At 39.2% G+C, this 17837-nt stretch overlaps 2 protein-coding genes and 1 pseudogene across 2 annotated transcripts; all 3 read left to right on the forward strand.

Annotated features, from left to right (window-relative positions):
- Positions 1 to 386: 386 nt before the first annotated feature.
- Positions 387 to 2905, forward strand: LOC121897145 (dispanin subfamily A member 2b-like). The gene is made up of 3 exons (XM_042411459.1): positions 387 to 528; positions 964 to 1166; positions 2449 to 2905. Exons 1-3 carry the CDS (start codon positions 516 to 518, stop codon positions 2638 to 2640), a joined length of 408 nt encoding a protein of 135 aa, XP_042267393.1. The 5' UTR covers positions 387 to 515; the 3' UTR covers positions 2641 to 2905.
- A 1002-nt stretch (positions 2906 to 3907) lies between these two features.
- LOC121897144 lies at positions 3908 to 6624 on the forward strand (annotated as a pseudogene).
- A 5031-nt stretch (positions 6625 to 11655) lies between these two features.
- LOC121897143 (dispanin subfamily A member 2b-like) lies at positions 11656 to 14411 on the forward strand. The gene is made up of 2 exons (XM_042411458.1): positions 11656 to 11974; positions 13670 to 14411. Exons 1-2 carry the CDS (start codon positions 11759 to 11761, stop codon positions 13883 to 13885), a joined length of 432 nt encoding a protein of 143 aa, XP_042267392.1. The 5' UTR covers positions 11656 to 11758; the 3' UTR covers positions 13886 to 14411.
- Positions 14412 to 17837: the final 3426 nt, after the last annotated feature.

Consider the following 17837-nt stretch of genomic DNA (forward strand, 5'->3'; position numbering starts at 1 on the left):
AAGGCTTTTGAATCTTCACTCTAGTAATTTTCTAGCACACTTATTGCCAACAGCTTCTAAACTACTGATTTCAGCTTATCTGTGTATTGGGTTCTTTGATCCAGATATATCCAATTCTACATCTCAATAAGAGTAAGAGTGTACCGTCATGCTAGCTGATCTGTCAGGTGGTACTTATGTTTAGCAGGGGCTTAAATGGTAATGCGAATATGCTCACAATGCTAAATGCACAAAGCACAGTTGAGGCTGGTGGGAATGTCCTTACATTCACATGTAGCTTTGGACATCAAAACCACCAAAATGATCATGCAACCTGAACCCTACCAAATTTTGTGCCAATCCTTCGAGTAGATATTTATATTTGTCAGGTTAAGTCAAAACTTTGACCTGCTGGTTACACTACAGGAAAAAATCAAGGGGTCACCAAAGTAGGATTCATCCTTTGGGCACCATCAATGTCTGTACAACACTGAACAGTAATTCACTGGCAGACCAACATTACCATCCCAACTGCCATGCTGCTATATGGTAAAAGATGTAAATGAGATCAAATTTTACATGCCTTTTTCAAACAAATCAAACTAGCTTCCCATCTTGGCTACTACTTGTTATAGGTTTGCTTTTAGAAATGTGATAGTTGAGTGAAACTTAGGATATATTCTGTTTATTAATCTGGACATTGAACGATCCTTTGATTTTGAATTAAATCTGCGAACTCTTCTGAACAAAAAAAAAAAGAAAAAGAAAAAGAAAATCAGGTACTGAATGTTTCAACACACTGTGGTTGGCCTGCTTTTCTCTCATTGGCTCTCGGTGAAAGAAACAAACAAACAAACAAAAAACAAACAAACCAACAAGCCTGCTGACCCCAAAAGCTAACACGAATTACACTGAAACGATCAGTTCTTGCACACCTTCCTCCACTCCAAACCACAGTTGAGCTGACAGCGATGAATCCTTCAGGTTACCCGGCTGAATTTATTCCACTGCAGGGGGGGAGGCAAGATGGGCTCCCTGGACAGCCCAGTGCACCTACGATGGTTCAGTACACCACTGTGAACATCACCGCTGAGCCCCCCCCGGACCACATCATCTGGTCCCTCTGCTGCTTTGTCTACTCAAACCCTCTCTGTCTCGGACTGGCAGCACTCATCTTCTCGTTCAAGGTGAGCTGATGTGCAACTGACTTTCTTATGAATTACATTCTTTGTGTACCAATCATCTGTTATTATTTAGTTTTAGTAATATCTAATATATGTACTGTACATGTATCTAACAGTCACAGGGTTTTGCATGCTTCATTGATATCTAACAATCTGACCAGCTGACCTTTCTGATCTACATCACTTAAACTGCACTCTTAGGCTTTTTCCATAACAGGATCATTGTTATGGATATTCCATAACTGACCAGGACAACAGAATGTCAAGCTGTACTCCTCTGTTCTCTCAAACAGAAGATAACACATGTTGTTTAATAAACCAGGAGCCTCACAGGCGAACCAAGGCCAGAATGCAGGTCATCATCAGACGCAACAAGACAAACCAAAGATACAGATTTAGGTCATAGGTTTATGATTCGGAACTGACGAACTAGTTTCTATGATTGGCTTAAAGGCTGGTTTTGGACTGTGTGGGTCAGACGAGTTTGGGGACACCGTACGAACAGGAGGTGTCCCTTGAGTCGCTCTCCCTTGCAAGGTTCTTCATTAAAGTTTTCCCAGAATCATCATACGAAGTTTGGTTTGGTCTTCTCTTCTTCAAACTGACAACTGCCAGTGCATCAGCTCCGAAAATCCACAACAATTATAAAGACACAATAATGCGGGACATGTGTTTCAATATACAGTTAATATTCAGATGCACAACACACGTCAGATATTCTGAATCTATCCATGTAAACTGTAGGCTGTGTGCACAGTGTTGGGGAGTACATTACTAGTTTAATTTTCCAGTAATGTTCCTGTTGCCTAGCTATTATCAAAATCTTGTGTGTCTATATTTACAGTAGTGAGCAATTTTTTCAGTATGGCGGATAATTTTACCCAGAATTAAAATTAAAAGGGACCATAGAGAATTAAATTACCACCACGCAATAAAAAAGATTTTTAACCTGTTTTACAAGGTGTGACTCTGTTTCCTATCCAGGGAACCACCAGCTACCATCTTTCTTTGGATTAGGAAACAGAGTTGCACTGGAGATACCTTCAGAAAAGCACTAAGTGTTATTGAACAACATTCTGGGTTTTTCATAGATGTGCCAAGTATAAAAATATTGATAAAAGAAATAGAAGGTCAAAGACAACTATGCAAACAAAACTACATGTGAGAATGGAAATATGGATAGAAAAGGAAGAAAGCAACTGAATTTGCTGCATGGAAATAGAGCAAACAAGAATGTCTCAAAGGTTTTGGCTGAAATCTATGAGATTTGCTTTTGCTTTTACAGGCCAGAGACCGAAAGTTGGCTGGAGACCTGGAGGGTGCCAGAAACTACGGCTCCACTGCCCGCTTACTCAACATCGTGTCCACTGTGCTGGCTGCCGTCATGATTCTTATTGTTATTATTACAGTTATTGTATTGTGTGTAGAAGCGAATAGGTACACATACCAATACCGCAGCAACTATTACAGATATTAAAAAAAATGGCATAATTTCAAATAGTGTTAGAGTTGCCTGCTGCTGTGGCTTGGTGATACTTGTGGTTCTCTGCTTAACGCACATGGCACAGTTTGTAACTTTTTATGCCCTTTTACTTATACCCTTGAGCAAAACAGACACTTAACATTCATTGGTGTTAAAAAGTCCTAAATGTAACTCCACATTTCCTTAACAGCAGCCTGTAGTCAAGTTTGAATGCAAGACTTTGTTATTAAAGTCAGATTTCCTGTCAGGGAGGTCTGCATCTCAGCAACAGTTTCATTTTTTAATAAATGGAAGTTTGTCTGCTTCATTATTCTTTGAAATGTGGTTGTGAAATTTTGAGGGTGAAAAGATTGTGGTTGTTTTCGACACTTGCATTTTTTCCTAGTTACACTTGTACTGTGTTGAAACATATCATGTCCCTTACAGCCATCTAACATCTCTGGTTTGTAGACCACTGGCCTGTAGCCTGTTGGACCTGCCCTCCTGTAATTTTCCAGTACACGGACAGTTATCACTAACAGCATCTGGTTTAGTATATACCTGTGTTTTAGGCTCTTTGATCCAAACTTTCTTGCTCTACATTATCACCTCTAAAAAAAAAAAAAGTGAGAAGTGGCCTCCCATCTGGCTGTTCTTTTATTCATTTTTAGAGGTGTACTTTTGCAAATGTGACAGTTGAAGGCTTCAAGGACAATTTAATGTCCAGTTCAGTTGAAAGAATGTACTCTAATTCTCAGTTAAAACCGCAAACTCTTCAGGACTTCACATTAAAAGGATAAGTTCACAATTTTTCAGGTCTGTCTTAAAACAACAGTCAGGTGCCCAGATGAACACTGAAAGAGGTTTTCCTCGCTGTAATCATTCCTCCTGTTCATACTGGCTATTAAAAGATCCCCTTCAAATGTGCTTTCAATGTAAGTGATGGAGGCCAAAATCCACAGTGTGTCCACACAGTCATTTTGTGCAAAAATGCATTTGGAAGTTTATCTGAAGCTTATATGAGGCTTCACCAGTCTGAGTTAGTCATATCAAGTGGATATCTGCTACATTTACAGTCTTTTTAGCATTAAATTCCCTCTTTGTGTTTCCTCGGACAGTGTTTCCCTGTTGAGATGTGGTGAAAATATAGTAACAAAAAAAGAGACTTTGGCACTAAAAATACTGTAACATTGGACACTGAATGTTCCAACAACTATCACACAGTGTGGTTAGCTTGCTTTTCACTCATTGGCTCTTGGTGAAATAAAACAAAAACAAAAAGCAAATCTGCTGACCTCAAAAGCTACCACAAATTACACTGAAACAATCAGTTCTTGCACACCTTCCTCCACTCCAAACTACAATTGAGCTGACAGCGATGAATCCTTCAGGTTACCCGGCTGAAGTTGTTCCACTGCAGGGGGGGGGCGCAAGGTGGGTTCCCTGGACAGCCCAGTGCACCTACGATGGTTCAGTACACCACTGTGAACATCACCACAGAGCGCCCCCCGGACTACATCATCTGGTCCCTCTGCTGCTTTGTCTACTCAAACCCTTTCTGCCTCGGACTGGCAGCGCTCATCTACTCTATCAAGGTAAGCTGACGTGCGACTGTTCTGACTTGCTTATGAATTACATTCTTTGTGTACCAATCTTCTGTTATTTTTTAGTTTTAGTAATATCTAATATATGTACTGTACATGTATCTAACAGTCACAGGGTTTTGCATGCTTCATTGATATCTAACAATCTGACCAGCTGACCTTTCTGATCTACATCACTTAAACTGCACTCTTAGGCTTTTTCCACTACAGGATCTTAAAGACACAATAACGCAGGACATGTGTTTCAATATACAGTTAATATTCAGATGCACAACACACGTCAGATATTCTGAATCTATCCATGTAAACTGTAGGCTGTGTGCAGTGTTGGGGAGTACATTACTAGTTTAATTTTCCAGTAATGTTCCTGTTGCCTAGCTATTATCAAAATCTTGTAATGTTTACAACAATGAGCAATTTTTCCCACTAAATGATGAGGCAGTATGAAGGATAATTTAACTCAGAATTAAAATTAAAAGGGTGAAACAAACAAAACACCGGCGCTCACGGATCTATCTTATTATTACTTATTGTGGACAGAAACAGCACGTTTATGCTGATGATGGCTTCTGGCTGAAATGCATCCATTTCTGCCCACAACAAATAATAATAAGAGAGATCTGTGAGTGCCGGTGATTTGTTTGTTTCATCCTTGCTACAACTGTGCACCCGCTACTCTGGAGCTGTGTGCACTACTTTTAACCTTAAAATTAAAAGGGACATAAAAAATTAATTTACCACCACGCTATAAAAAAGATTGTTAATCTGTGACTCTGTTTCCTATCCAGGGAGCCACCAGCTACCATTTTTGGATTACGATACAGAGTTGCAACTTGGACAGTGGGTTAAAAATCATTCTTTTTATTGTGCAGTCAATGGAAAATGTTTTCATCAAGCAATCAATGTTTTAAAGATATGCTTACAAATTTACAAACTAATGACACAATAAGATACAAAAGACATATAAAACGAGTTTTGTAGTTTTATTGATCATTGTTAATATGTAGATTACGCTAAGCTAACGTTAGCTACTGAACCATGGCAACAGTAAACATTCATGTTGTGGGCTGGGGCAACGAAAGCAGGGTATTAACATAAATCAATGAATGCACGTTACTTATCGCTGATTATTAAAAAAAATAAACACAAAAAACAGCTCATGGAAAGACTGTGTGCTCTTACTTTGAAATGTGGAAATGACATTGTCAGCAGGCGATCACGTGCCATCCGAAAATGACTGAGTGACACAAGTGGATTTTCGCTCGGACCGGCGGAAAGTTTGTTTCAAAACTCTGTGTGTAGAAAGCAAATCCACACGCGTAGAACTGAGATCCACAAATGTTTTTTCGATTCACAAATAAAAACTGAGGTCACAAATGCCTGTTGGAAAGTTGTAAATGTTAGGAAGATATTCACAAATGCTTTTCATTTATTTGTAAATGAATTGAATGTATTCACTGATATTTTTTTATTTGTGGAATTTGTTTGTGTATGTGCAGATATTCATATTTGCAAAAATATTTTTGTGAGTTTACAAATCTTTTTTTATATTTGAGGAAGGTGTTTATATTTACAGATTACACATTTACACACAGATTGTTGATCTGTTCACACAAATCATTATGAAACAAATCTCACTCCATAGATGTGCTTTTGCATTTACAGGCCAGAGACCGAAAGGTGGCTGGAGACCTGGAGGGTGCCAGACACTACGGCTCCACTGCTCGCTGCCTCAACATCGTGTCCACTGTGCTGGCTGCCGTCACGATTCTTATTGTTATTATTACAGTTATTGTATTGTCTATAGAAGCGAATAGGTACGTATACCAATACCGAGGCAACTATTACGGATATTAAAAAAAATGGCATAATTTCAAATAGTGATAGAGTTGCCTGCTGCTGTGGCTTGGTGATACTTGTGGTTCTCTGCTTAACGCACATGGCACAGTTTGTAACTTTTTATGCCCTTTTACTTATACCCTTGAGCAAAACAGACACTTAACATTCATTGGTGTTAAAAAGTCCTAAATGTAACTCCACATTTCCTTAACAGCAGCCTGTAGTCAAGTTTGAATGCAAGACTTTGTTATTAAAGTCAGATTTCCTGTCAGGGAGGTCTGCATCTCAGCAACAGTTTAATTTTTTAATAAATGGAAGTTTGTCTGCTTCGTTATTCTTAGAAATGTGGTTGTGAAATTTTGAAGGTAAAAAGATTGTGGTTGTTTTCAGTGCTTGCATTTTTTCCTAGTACTATAGAGTTGCACTTGTACTGTGTTGAAACATGTCATATCCCTTTTGCCTGTCTAACATCTATGTTTTGTAAACCACTGGCCTGTAACCTGTTGGACCTGCCCTCCTGTAACTTTCCAGTACACTAACAATTGTGTACTGGAAAGCCAAAATCCACATTGTGTCCACACAGTCATTTTGTGAAAAAATGCATTTGGAAGTTTATTTGAAGCTTATATGAGGCTTCAGCAGTCTGAGTTAGTCATATCAAGTGGATATCTGCCACATTTATAGTCTTTTTAGCTTCAAATTCCCTCTTTGTGTTTCCTTCTTCCTTGTTGAGCTGCGGTGGAAGTATAGTAACAAAAAGAGAGACTTTGGCACTAAAAATACTGTAACATTGAAAGATATCTACTTGATTTGACTCATTTGGACGACTGAATTAGTTTCAGAAAAAACTTTTAAATAAGTTTTTGCACAGAAGGAGGCTTGTGGATTTTGGCCCCCATTATGAAGGGATCTTTTATATATTATATAGATTACAGCAAGAAAAACCTATTTCAATGTTCATTTGGACACCTGACTATTGTTTTAAGATTGACTTGAAAAATTATGAACCACTCCTTTAAGACAGTCTGTGACTGCTGCCAAAGCAACAGCATGTTTCAAGTCATTGGCTTTGACAAAACCATCAAAAGGAAACAGACACTTGCAGTGACATTCAAGTTATTAGTATATTGCACACCTTCCTGCAGCCTCCACTCTAAGCTACATTTGCACTGCAGGGGGAGGTATGATGGGTTCCCCGACAGACATGTGCACCTATGTACAATGGTTCAGTACACCACTTTGAACATCACTCCTGAGCCCCCTCAGGACTCAAACCCTCTCTGCCTCAGACTGGCAGCGCTCATCTACTCTATCAAGGTGAGCTGACGTGCAACTGTTGTGATTTGTGATCATTTGTGTTCCAAACATTGGTTCTTGCCTATTTAAACAGGAAAAAAAAGAGTTGAAGCAATATCAAATAAGATTTTTAATATTCTTCTTATATCTAAGAATCTGACTGGCTGCTCTCATTGATCCCCGCCACTTTATAACATAAAATGCACTAGTTGCACCAAAATAAAATGCGAAATATATATTTAAATGGTCGGTTCTTGTTATGGTTGCTATACACACACACACACACACACACACACACACATACACACACACACACATACAAATATATATATATATATTTGTGTGTGTGTATATATATATATATATATATATATATATATATATATATACACACACACACACACATATATTGTTACAACCCAGCTCACTAGGGGAAAGGGAAGCAACATAAAAGCAGATGTTTTTGGTTAAACAGTTATTTATTACTGGGAAGGCAGGTAGTTTAAAGAAAACACATAGCTACATAAGAGGCAAACTACTGACTGAGGAAGAAGGGCCTGTGGATGCTGTTCAAATCAAAAAGTTAATATAACCAAAAGAGGACTCCTAAATCAGAGCTAAAACTAACCAACACAAAGAAAACAACAAGAATAATACCTCACTCTCTAGACCTAGTCTTCAGTGGTTTAGAAAAGATAAACAAAATAAGAACAGCACCCCTGCTCGTGATGAGGCTATCAAAAAAACAACTAATGTGTGTGGGTGCAATGAGTGGCACATATAACTACATCTGGCCCAGTCCCCAAGTAAAAAGTGAGTGCCTGATATTAGTTTCAAAACAGATATCAACACACAACAACAAGACAACACACAACAACCGCAGAAGCGGTTGGACCTTTCTGCTGCATTTGGTGCTTCATTTTCCATTGTGGTCAAGTGTAGTTTATCAAACTTATGAGAAACTATGAGATTGGATTCTTGGGAAGCTTTAAAGCTCCTGAAAACTTAACTTCAAATCTTAAATATTTATCCATAATAATAAATAAGCAACAGTTGAAATTAAAAAACATTATTTATAAACAAATAAACACTCAAAAACTCAGCTGATCCGCTTCATGAGAACTATGTGGTTATGGTTTGATACCTGTTTCTAACTGAGCCCTGCCTACTTCAAACCAGTGAGAAGAGCACAAATAAAGAAATACAGACATCTCCTCTGAGAATAACAAATACTGCTCTCACTTTGACAGGTAATACTGTATTCATAGTAAAAGTGTTTTCAGGGTCTTTAAGTCTCGAGGTCTCAACAAGGGGAGTCACATCCACCTGCTACATGATGCACATTTCCTAATTTGGACGTCACTCCCAGAGTTGGGGGTGTTCCCCGGAGATAAAGCTGAGCTACTGACACATGCGAAGTGCTCCCAAGGGACTCCATAAGTTGTTGTTCCCCTTCTCCTTTCTACAAAGGTAGGTTGTAAAAAATAGGCAATGGATGAAAAGTGCAAAGCAATAATTGCCTTTGAAGTTGCTCCCTACACGTTTGACGCTGTGCTGTCTCTGTGTTATGGGTGTATAAATAGGTAGAGGTCTGTCTGCAATGAGGCAGTGAGTAAAATTTTAGCTCAGTAGTCAGAAGTATATGTATATATACTTATATATGTATACACACACACACACACACACATATATATATATATATATATATATATATATATATATATATAAACTTAGCACAAAAAGTAAGCACATTTATGTTTGGTAGATTATTTCTTTGTTGTAACAATGCTTCTTGGCAATAAATTTTATATCGTTGGAAAGCCTGTTTATTTCCCTTTTAAATGGTGCCACATTTGTAAGGAACATGCATTTGTGGAATGAGCAGCAGAGCTGAGTATGTTGGTTGCGCCCATGAAAAATTTGCCAAATCTTCTCTGCCAATGTCAAACAGCTTATTTTGCTGTTGCTATCGACTCTTGTTTTGAGCTTCTGGTACCCCCAGGTGCTGCCAATCAGCTGCCAATCAGGCCATGTGAGTATGGGCCCTGCTACAGTGGTCAGTAGGTGTCTGCTCCAAGAATCAGCATGCCACGTTTGACTGATCTGGATAGGGCCTGTGTGATAGGGCAACTTCAAGCAGGTGTTCCGCAAAACCAAGTTGCAGCATTATTTGGAGTGAGCTCTAGTACCATCTCCAAAGTGAAGGCCAAGTTCCATATAATGGGGGATGTCAGAGACAGGCCGTGAAGTGGGTGTCCCAAGAAGACGACACCCCAAGAAGCCCGTTTCCTCACCCTGTCAGCACTTAGGTACTGTAGGCTGTCTTCTACAGATTTGCAGTCAAGGTTTGCAGGATGATATGGCCCACGGCTCTCTGCCCAGACAATCCAGAACAGACTGCACGCAGCCAATCTCCAGTCTCATAGGGTTGCCAGGAGGCCTGCCATGACTGCCCTTCACTGTCAGGCCCGTTTGCGCTGGTGTCGGCAACATGTGCACTGGAACCATAACATGTGGTGGAACGTTATGTTCAGCGATGAGACCAGATTCTGCCTATGGCAGTTGGATCGTAGGGTCAAAGTGTGGTGAAGACGCGGAGAACGTTATGCTGATTGCTGCACCGATACATCTTTTGGTGGAGGCAGTGTGATGGTGTGGGGCAGCATCTCCCTCACTGGAAAAAACGAGGCTTGTCATCATTGGAGGCAATCTCAATGCAGAGAGATATCGAGATGAGATTCTGCAACCAGTGGCAATCCCATATCTCCACAGTCTGGGATTGAGCTCTATCCTCCAAAATGACAATGCTCGCCCCCACAGAGCGGGGTTTATCAGAGACTACCTCCAGAATTTGGGAGTGGAGAGGATGGAATGGCCTGCCGGCAGTCCTGACCTCAACCCCATTGAACACTTGTGGAATCAGCTTGGGCATGCTGTTCGTGCCAGAGTGACCAACACAACCACGTTGGCTGACTTGTGACAAATGCTGGTTGAAGAATGGGATGCCATCCCACAGCAGTGTGTGACCAGGCTGGTGATCAGCATTAGGAGGAGGTGCCAGGCTGTTGTGGCTGTATATGGTTCTTCCACACACTACTGAGGCTCCTGTTTGTTAAATGAATAAATTGTCAAATTGCCAATATGTCTACATATGAATACATAGCAGACTATAATTAATTATGAGAAAATAGATTATTTTTGAAGTTTTCATCACTTATTCATGTATAGAAAGAGACTGCCATTAGTGACCTAGTAGCGAAAGATTTAAATTAGTATCAATTCTGCAGTGTCTAAGAAAATGTATAGAATTTTAAAATGGAAAACAGCTCAGAAAGTCCTGCTTTTCTGCTTTTGTCAGGTTTAAATGGCACATTACGAAATCTGACGACATTTGAGGCGGAGCCTAAGTCTTTCAGACTAAGTTCACATTGAAAGATATCATGTAGGTCACTTTCCTGGAAAGAGATTACAAAGACTCCCAACAGGATGCAAACAATCTAAAATCAAATGTATAACAGTCCATATGAATTCGTTATATAACCTGCCATTGATGTGTATTTGTAAATCTGAATGTAACTGATGTTTTTATTAATAGTCAAGTTGTGAACTTCTCTCAGATGAGATGTGTATTTAGTTCCTGTATCAATTAATTTGTAATTAAAGCTTATCAGTGTCTTTCATTTGTCTCAATTTCTTCTGCTCCAGCTGTCCTTTTAAAGCAGGTTTGTATCTTCATGGATATTAAGATGGTATGTGATGTGAAATTGAGCTGACTTGAAAATGTGCAGTTTGATCAAATGCCAGCACAGCAGGTGACACCTGACACGAGAAGGCTTCCTGCTAAGGCTACAGAACTTTATCTGTTCAGTGTTTGATGTTTTGCCAGCTTCTGTTTTGTAAGCCAGCGGGTGTCTACTGGCCTGAAGGCTTTTGAATCTTCACTCTAGTAATTTTCTTGCACACTTATTGCTAACAGCTTCTAAACTACTGATTTCAGCTTGTCTGTGTATTGGGCTCTTTGATCCAGATATATCCAATTCTACATCTCAAGAAGAGTAAGAGTGTACCGTCATACTAGCTGGTCTGTCAGGTGGTACTTATGTTCAGCAGGGCTTAAATGGTGATGCTAATATGCTCACAATGCTAAATGTACAAAGTACAGTTGAGGCTGGTGGGTATGTCTTTGTCTTCTTAACAAAATAAAAGTCACGTACTGAATGTTCCAACAACTATCACACAGTGTGGTTAGCTTGCTTTTCACTCATTGGCTCTTGGTGCAATAAAACAAGAACAAAAAGCAAATGTGCTGACCTCAAAAGCCAACACGAATTACACTGAAACGATCAGTTCTTGCACACCTTCCTCCACTCCAAACTACAGTTGAGCTGACAGCGATGAATCCTTCAGGTTACCCGGCTGAAGTCGTTCCCCTGCAGGGGGGGAGGCATGATGGGCTCCCTGGACAGCCCAGTGCACCTACGATGGTTCAGTACACCACTGTGAACATCACCACTGAGCCCCCCCCGGACTACATCATCTGGTCCCTCTGCTGCTTTGTCAACTCAAACCCTTTCTGCCTCGGACTGGCAGCGCTCATCTACTCTATCAAGGTAAGCTGACGTGCGACTGTTCTGACTTGCTTATGAATTACATTCTTTGTGTACCAATCTTCTGTTATTATTTAGTTTTAGTAATATCTAATATATGTACTGTACATGTAATATCTAACAGTCACAGGGTTTTGCATGCTTCATTGATATCTAACAATCTGACCAGCTGACCTTTCTGATCTACATCACTTAAACTGCACTCTTAGGCTTTTTCCACTACAGGATCTTAAAGACACAATAACGCAGGACATGTGTTTCAATATACAGTTAATATTCAGATGCACAACACACGTCAGATATTCTGAATCTATCCATGTAAACTGTAGGCTGTGTGCACAGTGTTGGGGAGTACATTAATAGTTTAATTTTCCAGTAATGTTCCTGTTGCCTAGCTATTATCAAAATCTTGTAATGTTTACAATAATGAGCAATTTTTCCCACTAAATGATGAGGCAGTATGAAGGATAATTTAACTCAGAATTAAAATTAAAAGGGTGAAACAAACAAAACACCGGTGCTCACGGATCTATCTTATTATTACTTATTGTATGCACGTTTATGCTGATGATGGCTTCTGGCTGAAATGCATCCATTTCTGCCCACAACAAATAATAATAAGAAAGACCTGTGAGTGCCGGTGATTTGTTTGTTTCATCCTTGCTACGACTGTGCACCCGATACTCTGTTCAAGACTTGGAGCTGTGAGCACTGCTACCTTTTACCTTAAAATTAAAAGGGACATAAAGAATTAATTTACCACCACACTATAAAAAAGATTGTTAATCTGTTTCACAAGGTGTGACTCTGTTTCCTATCCAGGGAGCCACCAGCTACCATTTTTGGATTACGATACAGAATTGCAACTTGGACAATGGGTTAAAAATCATTCTTTTTATTGTGCAGTCAATGGAAAATGTTTTCATCAATCAATCAATGTTTTAAAGATATGCTTACAAATTTACAAACTAATGACACAATAAGATACAAAAGACATATAAAACGAGTTTTGTAGTTTTATCGATCATTGTTAATATGTAGACTACGCTAAGCTAACGTTAGCTACTGAACCATGGCAACAGTAAACATTCATGTTGTGGGCTGGGGCAACGAAAGCAGGGTATTAACATAAATCAATGAATGCACGTTACTTATCGCTGATTATTAAAAAAATAAACACAAAAAACAGCTCATGGAAAGACTGTGTGCTCTTACTTTGAAATGTGGAAATGACATTGTCAGCAGGCGATCACGTGCCATCCGAAAATGACTGAGTGACACAAGTGGATTTTTGCTCGGACTGGTGGAAAGTTTGTTTCAAAACTCTGTGTGTAGAAAGCAGATCCACACGCGTAGACCTGAGATCCACAAATGTTTTTTCGATTCACAAATAAAAACTGAGGTCACAAATGCCTGTTGGAAAGTTGTAAATGTTAGGAAGATATTCACAAATGCTTTTCATTTATTTGTAAATGAATTGAATGTATTCACTGATATTTTTTTATTTGTGGAATTTGTTTGTGTATGTGCAGATATTCATATTTGCAAAAATATTTTTGTGAGTTTACAAATCTTTTTTTATATTTGAGGAAGGTGTTTATATTTACAGATTACACATTTACACACAGATTGTTGATCTGTTCACACAAATCATTATGAAACAAATCTCACTCCATAGATGTGCTTTTGCATTTACAGGCCAGAGACCGAAAGGTGGCTGGAGACCTGGAGGGTGCCAGACACTACGGCTCCACTGCTCGCTGCCTCAACATCGTGTCCACTGTGCTGGCTGCCGTCACGATTCTTATTGTTATTATTACAGTTATTGTATTGTGTGTAGAAGCGAATAGGTACGCATACCAATACCGAGGCAACTATTACGGATATTTAAAAAAATGGCATAATTTCAAATAGTGATAGAGTTGCCTGCTGCTGTGGCTTGGTGATACTTGTGGTTCTCTGCTTAACGCACATGGCACAGTTTGTAACTTTTTATGCCCTTTTACTTATACCCTTGAGCAAAACAGACACTTAACATTCATTGGTGTTAAAAAGTCCTAAATGTAACTCCACATTTCCTTAATAGCAGCCTGTAGTCAAGTTTGAATGCAAGACTTTGTTATTAAAGTCAGATTTCCTGTCAGGGAGGTCTGCATCTCAGCAACAGTTTAATTTTTTAATAAATGGAAGTTTGTCTGCTTCGTTATTCTTAGAAATGTGGTTGTGAAATTTTGAAGGTAAAAAGATTGTGGTTGTTTTCAGTGCTTGCATTTTTTCCTAGAACTATAGAGTTACACTTGTACTGTGTTGAAACATGTCATATCCCTTTTGCCTGTCTAACATCTATATTTTGAAAACCACTGGCCTGTAGCCTGTTGGACCCGCCCTCCTGTAACTTTCCAGTACACTAACAGTTGTGTACTGGAAAGCCAAAATCCACATTGTGTCCACACACATTGTGTCCACACAAATGCATTTGGAAGTTTATTTGAAGCTTATATGAGGCTTCAGCAGTCTGAGTTAGCACTAGTTGCACCAAAATAAAATGCGAAATATATATTTAAATGGTCGGTTCTTGCTATGGTTGCTATACACACACACACACATACAAATATATATATATATATATATATATATATATATATATATATATACACACACACACACACACACACACACATATTGTTACAACCCAGCTCACTAGCGGAAAGGGAAGCAACATAAAAGCAGATGTTTTTGGTTAAACAGTTATTTATTACTGGGAAGGCAGGTAGTTTAAAGAAAACACATAGCTACATAAGAGGCAAACTACTGACTGAGGAAGAAGGGCCTGTGGATGCTGTTCAAATCAAAAAGTTAATATAACCAAAAGAGGACTCCTAAATCAGAGCTAAAACTAACCAACACAAAGAAAACAACAAGAATAATACCTCACTCTCTAGACCTAGTCTTCAGTGTTTTAGAAAAGATAAACACAATAAGAACAGCACCCCTGCTCGTGATGAGGCTATCAAAGAAACAACTAATGTGTGTGGGTGCAATGAGTGGCACATATAACTACATCTGGCCCAGTCCCCAAGTAACAAGCTGGTGCCTCATACTAGTTTCACAACAAGTGATGTCTACATCAACGAGAAGCACACTTAAACAGCGGGTACTTCGTACTAGTCTCACAACAGATCAACACACAACAAGAGGCACCGTGGTGAGCTGTTCACAGTGTCCCTATAATATATATATACATACATACATACATACATACATACATACATACACACGTATATATATGTGTGTGTGTGTGTGTGTGTGTGTTTGTGTATACATATATATATATATATATATATATATATATATACACGTGTAATATATATATATATATATACACGTGTATATATATATATATATATATATATATATATATATATATATATATATATATATATATATATATATATATATATATATATATATATATATATATATATATATATATATATATATATATATATATATATATATATGTGTGTGTGTGTGTGTATGTATATATATATGTATATGTATATATATGTATATGTATATATATATATATATATATATATATATATATATATATATATATATATGTAGTTACGACTGACACAAACTCCCTGCCTTGTATGCATGTGTGCAATCATTTTCTTTAGCATCTTTTTTTTTCACGTCAAGCAGTCTCCAGTCTCGGCGGTGGTCCTGATCGGAACGGCCACTGGTCCAGCCAACCCTCCAATCCTGAAGAAGCTTCAATACATGGGCCGAACTGATAAATGTCTGGCCAGCCTGCCAGTTGGCCCGGCTGGGACACTGTGAACAGCTCACCACGGTGCCTCTCATTGTTATGTGCTGACATCTGTTGTGAGACTAATACGAAGTACCTGCTGTTTACGTGTGCTTCTCGTTGATGTAGACGTCAGTCGTTGTGAAACTAGTGTGCCAGATGTAGTTATATGTGCCACTGATTGCACCCATATGTAACCCTATATGTAACAATATAGACAATATAAATCTTATTTGATATTGCTTCAACTCTTCTTTGAATTCAAACATGGGTCACATTTGACCCATGAACACTAAAGGTGTAAACCCTCTTCTAACACATTAGGAGGGTTAAACACTGGCTGCGATCCTGGCCACATGGATCTTCTGGGGATCCTAACCGTCCAGATTGTGGCCTTTTCTCCAGGTTGTGGTCGAGAGGGGGTTCTGTGTGAACCGGGCCAATGCTGAGGGGCTTAAGAGGAGCTTCTACCCTTGGGCCACTGGGATTCTGGATGGGATTGCTGCCTAGGACTGTCCTGCCAGGCTGTTTATCATACCACAGAGCATGCCTGTCAAAAACTGCGTCAAGTTTAAAGCATTTTTTCATCAGCAAAAAGAACTGGGCTGTGTTTCATGGAGTGCTTTTTGGACTGCTGTTGGTACTCGCTGCTGTATGCGTCTGTCTGGCCAGAGCAATCAACACTGATTGAAAACAGCTCGGCCACCACGTACTCCTGGGCTTGGGACAAATGCTGGCTCATGGCCAGTAGAATCTCCTACTGTGAGTTTCCATCACAATTTACTGGGATATTTTGCAATCTATACCTCTGTCCTCTGGTACAGATGAGCCCAGGTACTAGAGCGAATCACCGATCCAAAGGACCAGTCATCTGCCACCCAGGTCTCCACTTCATGCTGCTCCTGCTCTCCAGAGATGTTCAGCTAAATCCTGGACCAATGACCCCTGGAGCGCTGCAGAACTTTGGTACTGATTTGCGCCCGAGTGTGTCTGGGACTCTTCCAATGCCGGTGATGAGTGAGCATCTACTTTCTGAGCCAGGCTTCCCCTTTAACAGACTAAACTTTGTTAACACCAGGCATGATGTCTCAATGAATAACTTTTTTGCTACTGGACTGTGGAGACCTTGATAGGTCCATTGTCTCTCTCACAAAATCTCCACTGTGTGTTGAAACCCTGCAGTGAGGAGGCAGAGGTTATTCAAAACCTTCCAAACTGTCAATCATGCAAAAGTCTGGGACCCGAAACTGAAACCGAGGGGGCTATTTGGTGGGCATTTTAAAATCAGAAGCATTACCGCAAAGAGCAATCAGCTAACTCATCTTCTGTCTGACTCAAATCTGGACTTTCTCTCTCTGATTGAAACATGGTTTAAACAAGCAACTCCTGCCAGTGTTCACACTGCCCAGATACCAATGTTTTAGAAGAGAAAGACCTGATGGAAGAGGAGGAGGGGTGCGAGACAACATGTGAGAGACAACATCAAATGTGAACATCAAATTTACTCACGAACCAGAAAGAATAACTAAAAGTTATAATTTAATCCCTGGCTTTTCACATCTTAACCTAACCCTATGTGTGAGAAAACTGACTGAAAATAGATTTAGGACCACAGCAACTAAGCCAATGATCTTTCAATGCATACCCAGAGCTAAGCAAGAGGAATTTGCCAGTGAAATTAAGAGCTTGAACTGGGATGATGTACTGTCCTTTAATTTGGACTATAGCTGTGACTTTTACAGATTCAACTCTGTGAGGGAAAGATTTAATGTGAGGATACAGATAAAATCCAAAAATAAAAAACAATTTACTGTGGTTTAATGAAAATTTGTGAAAACTAATGAAATCTAGAGATGCTGCACTAAGGAGGGCAATTAAAACTAGAAGAGACACTGACATGCTGATTTATAAATTTTTAAGGAACAAAATTATCCAAGAGCTAAGAGAAGCTAAATCTCATTTTTATTGCAATATACTGAATGAGGCAAAAGGCAACAGTAAATTGATAATCTCACAAGGAGGGAGCCAACATTTTTAGGAGTTTTTAAACTC

Source organism: Thunnus maccoyii, chromosome 5 (assembly GCF_910596095.1).
Source record: "Thunnus maccoyii chromosome 5, fThuMac1.1, whole genome shotgun sequence".
NCBI classification, from domain to species: domain Eukaryota; kingdom Metazoa; phylum Chordata; class Actinopteri; order Scombriformes; family Scombridae; genus Thunnus; species Thunnus maccoyii.

Bases quoted from the DNA above. Each gene is read 5' to 3' on its own strand.
- LOC121897145 (XM_042411459.1), top strand. The intron at 1,167-2,448 runs GTGAGCTGATGT...TTGCTTTTACAG, and splicing joins CACTCATCTTCTCGTTCAAG to GCCAGAGACCGAAAGTTGGC.
- LOC121897143 (XM_042411458.1), top strand. From the start codon at position 11,759: ATGAATCCTTCAGGTTACCCGGCTGAAGTCGTTCCCCTGCAGGGGGGG. The intron at 11,975-13,669 runs GTAAGCTGACGT...TTGCATTTACAG, and splicing joins CGCTCATCTACTCTATCAAG to GCCAGAGACCGAAAGGTGGC.